Genomic DNA, 12,429 nt, shown 5'->3' on the forward strand with positions numbered 1-12,429 from the left:
ACTATCTAGCCTCAATAATTTGACCTCAGTCAGATGAGTCAGCCATAACCTACTCAGTGAAATACGTTTTAAGTATCATCACGGATCATATTCCCAATACAGAACAGCAGCGGGTTTCCCTTCTATTTTAATAGTGCCGAAGTCGGAGGTTGTGACTTTGTTCTATGGAACTGTATTCATAAATGCACGTTTTCAGAGGAAAAGCGTAAATTTGGCATCGATGTAGGACACACTTTAGCGGAGAGGTAACACGTTTGCTTATCTGCTAAAACAAACAGGATTTAAAAATTAATTATTACCTCAACGTGAGCTCTCTAAGGAATAATGTTCCTTGTATAAATATATATTTCCGCCTGCCGCACTGCCGCGAAGGCAAATTGTTGCGTTCAGCACCTTTCTCGCGAGTCTGCCTCGCACTCTTTTTACACCAAATAAACACAGAAATTAATTATCTTTTTTTCTTTTCCTCTTCCTTCATGTCTTTCCCGCGAAAAATGGGAATTGTCCAAGCCGCCGTGTCTATGATTCCTCGGGAGACGGTAAACATAATTATTCGGCTCATAATTATTTGATTCGAGGTTGCCAAATCGCACATTGGGTACATGATTTTGAAATTGAGAGGAGACGATTAAATGACCAAATCTGGCATTCTAGTGACTGGCGATTATCTGCAGTTGTATCTTATCGTCCGCAACCTGACTTTGAAAGCCCGCATAGCAGAGTTTAGGATTTTTTTCGGCAAGATGGAATGTAAAATATTTGCATAGTCTCTTTTACGATATTAATTTTTTTCGTCGATCTCCTGACTTTCCGATTTTTTACGGCTAAAACTCGATAGCTTGCCTCGAAAAATGCCCATTTCCGATTGTGACATTATTTAATTTTTTTTTAGAATTTAAAGACTTTTTTTTTAGAATTCAAAGAAAAACGACCGATGCAGTTTTCTTTGAATCGTTTTGGAATTTTCTTCCTCTATTCAAAAATTAGGTTCCATGACATTCCGTCAACTATTTTTTGTCCGTGCACCTGTTTTATCCAGTAGTTTTCGCCCACGTGTAAAATAAGCAACCGTGATCTGGTCCAATCGTTACATTTAAGTTGTTTACGTCCACGTGTAAAATAAGCAAGATTGACTTAGTGCAAGAGTTATATTTTAGTCTGTATGTAAAAGTAGATTAACGATATCGAAATGAGAAAAATGAGAAAATTTAGAGAGAAGGAGGTGTTGTTATGATGACTCATTTGTTAAATGCAATTTTACTTTCTTCTCTTGATTCATTTTTTGCAAATTGGCATTGGTGAATATTTGGTTTTATATATTTCCTTGAAATTTTCCATGTAAAATAAACTTTATAAATACATTTTTTAATGAAAATATTACTTCATTTTAAAAACATTTACATTTTTAAAACGTGGCAAATATTTGTAAAAACCTTTTCCAAGCAATGACATCGATACTCATCGGTAGTTTTGTTGAAAGGAACTGCACAAGAATGATTAAAAGAGAGAAAAAATGAAGAGGCACGCAATCTTTGATTTTTACCCATTTCTACATCGATTTTTTGGGGTCAAATACGACAAATTATAGGCGTTTAGTTGGGCGTACATCACGCTGCGGCACAGTAAAACATAATACAAAATTGGATTGCTTTAGAAATCATTAAATTTGTCACGGAGCCACCTTAATATTTACAAAACGCACATTACATTTTCCTTTAATACACATTTTTTCCCATCAATTTAAATGAGAATAAACGCTGGAGAGTGTGCAAACATTTTAGAATCATGAATTGAAAAACTCTGACTCCACGGGTTTAAATATTAGAGCCAAACACAGCGGAGCGGCGTGCTACGAGCGCGGAACGCGCGTTGGCGCCTACAAACCTAAGGGGATACTTCAAGCATTGCGCAATGCATGCAGTATCCCCTTAGGTTTGTAGGCGCCGGTGCGCGTTCCGCGTTGGCCGCGCGCCGCGCCGTGCCACGGCACCTCAAGCAACTATTTCACAACAAAGGTGATGCATAGTATCATACGAAATCGAAGGCGCTCCAACATATTAAGAATGACAGACATCCTTTAAGAGTGCAGAGTTTTCCTCGCAAAAAAACTCAAGATGCTACGGCACAAAAAGAGAGCGGAAGTCTAAAATCTCAGTAAGTCCTAGCATCCGTATTTAATGACGTTTAGCATAATTTAGAAAGAATAAATTATAGAAAGTTATAATTAAAGAAAAAATTGTCTTGATTTAGACAGAAACATACTTGAGTATGCCATCAAGCGGGTTTCTGATTGATGTAAGTGACTTTTTTTCATGTAAGCATCTTTCCTTCTTGAAACAAGCATTATTTTCTTAATTGATTCAGGAAGAAATCGTCTCTGCGGTAAATTTGACCATACGTCTGTTTGAATCAAGTCACTTTTTCCTGTGATGAAGTTCAAAAATCATGCTAAATGTTATTGAAAACGGATGCTGCGTAGGACTTAGTAAAGTTTTTGACAACCGCCCTCTTTTTGTAGTCGTCACACTGGAAAAAAAACACATTGGATCTAGAGTCCAGACTCTTGAAAACATTGACAAGAAAAAGGACTCTTGATTCAATCAGATTTAAGCTTAAATCAAAAGGAAATATGCTCAAATTAAGAGGCTTGGTTCTTGATTTCAGCTTAAATCTGTTTAAATCAAGAGTATTTTTTCTTGTCGATGTTTTTAAGAGTCTGGGCTCTAGATCCAATGTGTTTTTTTTTTTTTTCAGTGCACTAGATTTAATTTGTGAGGGAATTTCGTCACCACAAACATTCACGTAAAATGTTCCGCAACCTATTCTCCAAATTGATCCGCTCCCCTCAGTGACGTGGCGTGCTTTGCGATAAATCGATTTATCTGCCATAAAACCTATGGAAAAGTGTCGATAAACAAGTTCGTAACGAACCCATTAATAATCGATTCTCTACCATAGCTTTAAATGGGGAAATATCGATAACAACCGATCATTCACGCCTCGCCACTGGCTCTCCTGATGCATTATTGGTGGAAAATGTATATTTTAAGGTAATATAAACATACGTATTAGTATATTTTGAACATTTTAGAACCATTTTCATCGATAAATGGCGGAGTCCCTGCACCATCTGGAAACTAAGCGAGTATTTTTCTCTCCATCTTCGATTTTAGAAATCGCTGGTGGATGAGGAGAGAGGATGAAACGTGGAAAATTTATATTTTAAGGTAATATAAACATCCCTATTAATATATTTGAAACATTTTAGAACCCTTTTCATCGATAAATGGCGGATTCCCTGCACCATCTGGAAACTAAGCGAGTATTTTTCTCTCCATCTTCGATTTTAGAAATCGCTGGTGGATGTTGGATGAGGAAAGAGGATAAAACGGGTCGAATCGATGCGCGATGGTAAGCATCGGAATTCATCAGTTGAAAGTTATCGCGTTCCCGGTTCGGCAATCGATGAAAATGGTATTAGATTCTTTCATTGTTTCCACTGCGTAACTGTTTCCAATGTTTTCGAAAATCACAAAGCGCGTTGTCAGATTTGTGGATCATCGTTTGAGTTATGACGCGAATGGACGCCACCCCGTTGGGTGAGTTGATTGGTGGACGTTTTTAAGCAGGCTGGTTATTGGAATTGACAGAGAAAGTCATAGACAAAGAAGACATAGGGAATATAAAGCGATCCTATTGGATGAAATGGGTGGTTCTTATAGAGACTAAATGAGAAAATGATGTACTATGACCAATGCCGTCATCTCGCTTTACCCAAGACTCCGGGGTTCCCGAAATTAACTCCGATTTTTGTCAAAAGTTCCGGGAAAAATTCCAAAAACACCTGGATTTAGTTCCGAAGATCGTCATATTTGACCAAACAATCATCAAATTTGATCAAATAAAAGGGTCAAACTGACGAAGACCCCAAAATTTTGAGAAAATTCAAAATATGACTGAAAATTCTTGGAATTTCGAAGATTCCGAGTGAAGCGCCAAAAAATTACACAGGTTTGAAATCCGGAATTAATGCCGAGAGAGGCAGCACTAAGTGAGATTATTATTATAAAATTTGATCAAATAATCGGTCGAACTGGACAAACCCCCGAAATTTCGAGGAAATTCCAAAAATCACTGAAAATTCCGGGAAATTCGAAGATTCCGGGTAAAGTTCCGAGATATTACAAAAATTCCGAAATTCGGAATCAATTCCGGAAAATGGCGGCACCGAGTGAGCTAATCCCCTCCATTAGTATGAATGCAACCATGAGCATCATCAAATTAGAAATGGATTACATTTTGCAATAAGAAACCACTATCTCTGGTTCTTCCATAAAAGCACCTTTCTGCATGGGAAAACCATTGTCATACGTGTTGTTTCTAAAATAAGCCAGGAAAAGTGGTTTCTTATCACAAAATGTGGTCCACATAAGATACAATTAGATAGGCAATCGAATAACGTAGCCATAAAATCAGTCAATACTCGATGAAGGTGCGAAAGATTCGATCGATCGCCTCGCACGCAAATGTCATCAAATTTCTCACAGAGCTGGCGCCCGGGCTAACAGAACTCGCCGAGTTTTTGTTCCGAAGTTGGACTCGGGATAAATAACCGGTTGTTATGAATCGTAATATAAACATCGCCCGATGTATGGCCCTTAAATAACTCGCCCCTTTTTATGGACGGCATAAAGTTAGCGGCGGCAGTGAGTGAGTGCGGCGATATGGCGGGAGTTTAGCGCGGACCGGAGTGGAGGCTTCGGCTGCGCGGTGAGCGGCGAAAGTCAGACGCTAGAATGGCAAGAGTGGCGCCCTTCGAGTTTTCGTCATAAACATCCCCATTCCACCCCTGCCGGACCCCCTCCCCTAGCTCACCACCCGTTAACGGACCTCTCCACCTTATCTCAAATTCTTTACGGGCAGACCCCCCCCCCCCGCCCTCCCTCCCGAGAGCTTCCGAAAATTGCTAATATCTATTGTTCTTGGCTGGGTTCGGACAGGAATAACAGTTGATTATAGAACAGCAGTTTTGATATTTCCACCGATCGTGAGGAAAATCAAGCGGGGGTTGCACTCCCCCCGGATATCCCCCAAAAAAGGAGAGCTTAGCACGCGGAAACTTTCTTCGGAACTTTTAGAGAGAAGTTCTGTTGAATCTATCACCATGCTTGAGGGTTTTCTTCAATTTCACAAATTATTACTTATTATTCAGACAGCGAAAATAAACGAAAATAACCCGAATAACTTAACTGAAAAACACAAAAAACGGATAACCAAGGCTAAAAAGTGATACAACGTAGAGCCTGGGACTTTTCGGGGTGGTTTCAACCCCCTCCTTGACCAGGGCACAAAAATATATAAAAATCAAATGCCAAGATCATATTTAGGCATTTTGACTGATTTTGAACATGGCGTTTGGTTAATGTTGCTCGAAAAATATTGAAGCAAACGAGAACAGGCACTTGGAGGTACTTACAGTCAACGGAAACCATAATTTTCTTGCTAACGGCAGGCTGAACTGAATTGTTCGCAATACACAGGTAAGCTCCCATGTCCAATCGGCTGATTTTTGGCAGTTCCATCACCTCACCCTCCCACTCTGAAATCAAAAGCAGCATGACTTATTTAATTTGTAACAAACTGGTAGTTGCACTCAAATAATTTTATAAGTAGTGGGTATGTAGACAAAGTGCTAAAACATGTGCAAAAACTAACTTCCATAAAACTCCTTTATTTAAATAAACTTGACATTCCTACCTAGCCATCAACGTGCTACCACAGTTATTATTAATTAAAAATTTGTGTTTAAATAAAGTTTTCTGACTCGAAAGGTCCTGACGATGGTACTTGTGCCGAAAAGCTCCGACCGAAAATTATAATTAAATAAATCAGTTTTTAAAAAGTTAATTCTTATTGCACAATTGCACATTTGTAGCACTTTGGTTACATATCCACTCATCAAAATGACATATTTAATAATTAAATGTACCCGAAGGAGAAAATTAATTTATAAGATTTAATTTTCAATACGCGTCAGTGAGATCCTTAAATTTGTCACTTGTGGCAGTAAATCTTTGAAAAGAAATGTTATGTTCTCATTGAGCAGACATCGACAACGCAAATGCAAACGCACACATTTCGTTGATAATCTCGGGAGAACGATATTAATCAATTTATCTTTGATTGCTTACATGCGTCTCCCTATAACTTTTACGGACAATATACTAGATTTTAATAGCCAATCAAATTTTTACTTCCCTGTTATTCCTACAAAATAAACGGAAAATGATAATCAATCCGTTGGTATGGGGGATTTTTACGAGCGGGAAAATTTTATTGCTTTGCGAACTCCCCGCAAACTGCACTTGCATTTGCGGCAGCGGTGTTTTGGAAGTTAAGATTTGATAAATTACTTTTGTTTTCTCTTCTCATTGTTTCGTTAGTCAGAAGTGAGAGGCAAGATCACTTGATATTGGGCGGTTGCGTGTTTTGATACACCAAAAAAAATATGCTGTAGCAAAAAACAAATATTTTCAATTGTAAAAAAAAAAAAAACTGAGAAGAATTTCTATTTGATTTTTTAAAAAAAAGTCCTTGGAATACTACTAGAGAAAGTTCTGGATAATTCAAATAGGATTGCAGTCGTTTTAAAAGGAAATAATGAAATGCCCAGTTGTTTTTAAAGGGGAGTCTCTTTGAAACACCATGAATTGTATTCGAGACAACCTTTATCATCTCGCAGAAAATATTTAATGGAAGTTGAGTTTCATTCAATCGGAAATTTTTCTCAATATATATAAAAATTTCCACTCTTACTTTATTTTTTCGACAAAGTTTTATATCGCACGTAGCTAATCATTTGATTCACGAAAAATTCGAGCTTTTAAGAATCTGAAAATTTGAATGCGTGAAGATACAGATTGGAAAGTCAATACGTCTCCCATGTTTCCCACGTAAAATTTTAACAATACGGTTTTCACATTCCTGTGTTAGCATTAAAATCTTGTTTGGCGATTCTTAAGATAAAAATAAAGAGGTATCGTACCGCAATTGCTCCTCCCTTTCACGTCACTTATCTTTGGGAGCAGAAATTTTGCCTAACTACTAGAGAATGCGCGTCACGGGACAAGTGTGCCAAAACGCCTTCAATTTTTCGCATATGCAATTTACACATCCTTCGAACACGAATAGTTGTATCTGCAGGCGCTGTTGCTGTTATGAGCCGTGACCCAAAAAACGTTGATTCCTCGATGAGGATTTGGACGTCATTGATGAGTATTTGCCTGACTTCGCATCTGACGTAGCCGAATTTTCTCCGAGATTTTATTGTTTTACAGGAAAACTAATCAAAATTCCACCCAAAAATTTTTTGAGTATATTCTACCCGCTCGAGAAAACTACAGAAATCAGCGGATAATATGAATGGGATTCAATTCTTTGATTCTAAAGATTTTTCGGCTTTCCTACAGTTTCCATACGGGGTTGACGGAAGTCGTGATAGCCGCTCTGCTCGATTCTGATTTGTGCTGGATGACATCATTCGGTTTGGCACGAAACCGGGTCTGCGGAAAAGTTACGAGTTTCGAACTGCATATTTCTCGGTTTCTGAGTAGTTTTTTCGCGCTTTTAATGAGCGCATCAAGTTCTACCCGTCATTATCTTATGGAAAAATGTATTCATAAAGCAAAATTCGACCATGGCTTGGTGGCCCTTTGACACTATCCACGGAGAAAAAGTGTCAGGTGCTATCACCTAAAATTGTAGTACCACCCCAATTTGTTGGATTATATGGGCATTTCCAATTAATTGTGGAAGCACCGCAACTCAAGTTGGGGTGTTATCGAAACATTTGGGTTAGTAGCCTAATTAATTAGAAATGGCCATATCGTTCAAAAAACCCCAACCCCTTTTTCCACTGTGTCGAGACGATTTTTCTAAGAGGAAGCGGTTCCCGATTACAGTTGAATCCGTCCAAAAGACAAAGAAATTGGAGGATGTAAAGAATTACCTTAAATAAAGTGGACCAGGAAACCTCAGGCATCGGTAGATCACAACACTCCTAACCCAAAAGTTCCGTAGAGTTTCGAGGGAACAAGTTCGGGTATTATTATTGATCTATGGCCGCAAGATTATTTACGATCCGAAGCATCACGGCTTTTCGCACCCCGGCTTGAATGAGTTGCGTATCGTCGCACAGTGGAGGAAACTAATGCAAGTGGTCGGACACGAAATTTTTGGCTAAAATTTCAAAATTCAGGGTGTCTACTAAAACAAGCTGCCCAGAACTCAGTACTTTTACTTTTTCTCAGTACGTTTCCAAGAAATTTAGTACCTCCTTAACGGAAAAATTCTGTACTTTTTCAGTACCTCCATTTGACAAAATTAAAAAAAATTCAAATATTTGAATTTCTCTCTCAAATTGCGACAAAAATGAATAATTTCGGACCTTTTATAGCGGAATTTTCGCACATTTTCCGTACTTCCGGACCGCGTTTTCAAAATCAGTGCTAAATCCGGACTTTCCGGAAATTCCGAACTTGTAGGCACCCTAAATTTGTATGTTTATTTTGTCACAAATTCAATTTCCAAGGGTGCCACAGAAAGGAATTTTCACAAAAAAACTAATCGAGCCGTTCTTGATCTTTTTTGTTTCGTATTTTCGAAAAAAGCTCTCAAAGTTCCCAGATTTTGTCCGCCTTCCCCTACAGACTAGGTCCGGCGTGCGTCGGTCTCGACTCTGCCGGAAAAAGTTTCCCCTGTTTTTATTGAATAACACGAATAATATATTGCACTCGCCCCAGCGGAACTTTCCGGCCGGGCGCCCCGTCTTTGTCGGTGGTTTAATAATTTTGCAGTTTTTTTATGCATTTCGGTGCTTGGATTGTGGTGTGGTTGCATCGATTTTGACACGGCCCGCACTCATCGAGGGTAAATGGATCAGTAGACAATTTTAAGAATTTAAAATTACGGTGCATGCGCTTACTGGAAGAAAAAAATGGTAGCATCGACTGGACTTAATTTTGCAATTAGGAACTACAATTTCTGGCTCATCCGTAAAAACCCTCGCATACATAGGAAAACTAATGGTATATACGTTGCTTCTAAACTAAGCCTAATGGTTCCTAATTGCAAAATATAGTCCAACTGGTCATCAGTGAAAAAATATGGCTGACTCATGAGTTAATTCTCAAATTTACGATTAAATCTGTACATCGGACACTTTATTCTTGGATATTTGTTAACGTTAGTTCATTTAAGAATTCATTTTTATGTTTTTAATTAATTTTAGTGATAAAATATGTAAATAAAAGTTTGATCTTTTTCAACTAATATATGTTACTTCGTCGGAATTTTAGGGTTTCACACGATTTTTAAATCCAAAAATTACCGCAAAGGTAACTCCTTACCAAGATACTAACATTTACAATGTATCAATTCAATTTCCTGCCCATAAAAAACCCATAATCTACTTAAGATAAATCGCACACTAAACGTTACCGCAACAGTCTTTGCGACATGAAAATCAACAGCCTCAATCTCGGGGCTTCGCCTCAGCTATTGCACGTTGTTTGTACTTTAAGGCACAAGGTGGGGAGGGAACACTTCTCGATTGAGAAGCTTGCCAAAACCGTTGAATAGTGCGCGTTTTGATTCAAGTAGACTCTTGTTTTTCTTGTGAGCGGGAAATTCAAATTTTCCGTCACCAATACTGAATAAGGCGTTATTATCTTGGTTATGAGTTAATATCAGTTTTTATCGTCGCGCAAATCGTGATCTACATGAAATTTTTTAGGTGAAACATACATCGGAATGCCTAAATTCGTACCTTGTCTAAAGGTCCATTGGCAGGGGGAAAAGTGCAATCCTTAAGTGAGAGTTATGACAAAAAGGACACCTACGGTAGAAAATGTAAGACTGGATGCAGAATGGGAGGAAAATAACAAGGAGCAGGGGGTGGTGAGTGGAGGAAGAAGAAGGGGGGAGAGAATGCTCAAAAAGAGCTGACGAACAAAAATAAAGCATCTCTTTTGGTCGTTGGTGGTTAGGTACTTGACTTTAAAGTATTTTGTTAACTTTTCGCCCCACTTCTCGAAGAGCCGCGACGACGCGACATTGCCACTTATATCTGTGTTACATTCATTTGACGTCATGTGCTATTTATAGAATAATATCATTCCAGTCCCTTACGATTCTGCAATTCGCTCATCTTTATCCTCCTTGAGATTAAAGTTTCTGAAAGTTAATCAATGCTCAGTGCTCAGTCCGGATAAAATTGTAACTAAAGTTGAGATCATCATACGTACATAATTATATAGGCAACTATTGAGCTGAAATGAATCTCAAGTTCCATGCTCCTCCATTGGAAGTCAAACTAGCTACGCCATTCAAATTTCTATATTTACCCATCAAAACACAAATCGCCTCAGTGGCGTGGCGTATTTTGCGATATATCGATTGATCTGCCATTAAGAACCCCAATGCCATGCCAAACCCATAAAGAATGATCGATAAACAGGGTGTTCGCAACGAACACACCTTAATAATTGATTCTTTACCATAGCTTCAAATGGGGAATTATCGATAATTGATCCTGTACGCCTCACCACTGAATTTATTCTGTAAAACACGGAATTGTTTCCCTCCAAGAAAAAAATCTTCAGGTTTTAGAATCGCATTGTTACAGCAACGGGCGTAGAAACAGGTGTATACGTGCCACATGTTCCAGATCGTGGAACCGTCGCTATTGGTTAAAGCGATATAGTCTACGCATTCAAATTAAGTGAAATGAGCGGTTCCAAATCCGGAAGTGAATGAAATGACGTTTTCATCATTCACATAGAGAAAACACGGCTGCCCTCCGGACTTTAATTTTGTATTGTAAAACATTCATTTTGATAATTTATGAGTGATTTAATATAACCGTGGAGCCTTGAATAGAAATAGGTATGCATCAAAATTGGTAGGTTGGCTCTATATTGCGTGGCAAAGTTTTTCGAAAATGCAGGGTAAGAACCTACATATCCTAAGATACATAAATCGTGGTTCCCTGTACGAAGGAACGTAATTCCAGTCCACGGTTGCCAAATTGACTCGAGTAATTCGATTTTTTTACATGAAAGTAGTTTTTAAACGACTCTTTCACTTATATTTTACAACAGAAAAAATTTCTAAGAGCAGGGGTTTCTTAAAATATAACATTTGCCTGATTTTTTGAAAAGTGCTTTCCACGGTTTTGTTACTGAGACTATTTCGGTACAGTTCTTAAGTACGCCACTCACTAGAAGCTTGTAAATTACTTAACCCTGCTTACCAACATCCCATTTTCGAAAGAGCATCGAAAAGAGAGGCACTGACAACGCAGTCTTGAGAGAATGCGATGTTTGTCTTCTCCCGGTGCTTCCGATAAACTGCGCGCTCTCGAGGTATTCCTAAATGCGCTTGTATTTCAGCATACAAGAAACAAAACAAGCCATCACTCTCGCCACCTTCATTCCGCAGTGGTTTTCCCGGGGATATGTAAAAATAAATGAAAATATACAAAGGAAACCAAGTTTTTCTCGTAATTGTTTCTGCGGGTTCCTTTGTAATAAGTTAGGAGTTCCGAGGAACACGGAAGGTTGCGGGCGGGAGAGCCGGCGAAAGTTGCGTCGGCTACCGGGCTCGACTCCAGATAAGAGTGGAGGCTCTTCAAAGAAAATCCGACCATCCTCGTAAATAACTTCTCGATAATTTCTCTTTTATTAATTATTCTCCGGAGAGAGCGGGAAAATAATAAAAATTACGGTAACCGTTATTCCCGCGTTCTCTCCGATTCCACAGACCTTAAGCCTCTTAGAGCTGTTTCTCCGAAATGTTATTGACCGAGCTGTTGAGACTCGCAGATTTAAATGCAAGTTTGCTCGTTTCACCGAGCGGAGATAATTTAATGACGTTACAGAGTCTGAAATTCTGTTTGCGTGTTGTACCCGAAACTGTCTATTTTGAATTACACAATGGAAAAAAAAAAACACATCGGATGTAGAGTCCAGACTCTTGAAAACATTGACAAGAAAAAGGACTCTTGATTCAATCAGATTTAAGCTTAAATCAAAAGGAAATCCGCTCAAATTAAGAGGCTTGGTTCTTGATTTAAGCTTAAATCTGATTGAATCAAGAGTATTTTTTCTTGTCCATGTTTTTAAGAGTCTGGACTCTAGTTCCAATGTGTTTTTTTTTCAGTGCACTGGTTGCGTAAAAACATCGGGGAATAGGCCGCCACTAAATTTTCTATCGATTTTTTGTAGTAGGTGACTTCAATAAGTTGCCGTGCTAAGTAAAAACGCCGTATGAACCTTCAGGCGTTGCCAAATTTCCTTTGATAGAACGCGAATTTCCTGGTAAATTCATGAATATTTTCCTCTCCATTTTGCAGATGATTTAGTTCGGAAT

The 12,429-nt window shown here is 38.5% G+C and overlaps 1 protein-coding gene across 2 annotated transcripts in view; it reads right to left on the reverse strand.

Annotated features, from left to right (window-relative positions):
- DIP-zeta (Dpr-interacting protein zeta) overlaps positions 1-12,429 on the reverse strand; it is an 82,520-nt gene that overhangs the window by 44,457 nt on the left and 25,634 nt on the right. For both annotated transcript variants that reach the window (XM_072303055.1, XM_072303054.1), the window contains exon 3: positions 5,477-5,599. In XM_072303055.1, coding sequence (XP_072159156.1) covers positions 5,477-5,599 — 123 coding nt within the window. The remainder of the gene's footprint in view (positions 1-5,476; positions 5,600-12,429) is intronic.

The sequence above is a fragment of the Bemisia tabaci genome, chromosome 8 (assembly GCF_918797505.1).
Source record: "Bemisia tabaci chromosome 8, PGI_BMITA_v3".
Classification (NCBI taxonomy): domain Eukaryota; kingdom Metazoa; phylum Arthropoda; class Insecta; order Hemiptera; family Aleyrodidae; genus Bemisia; species Bemisia tabaci.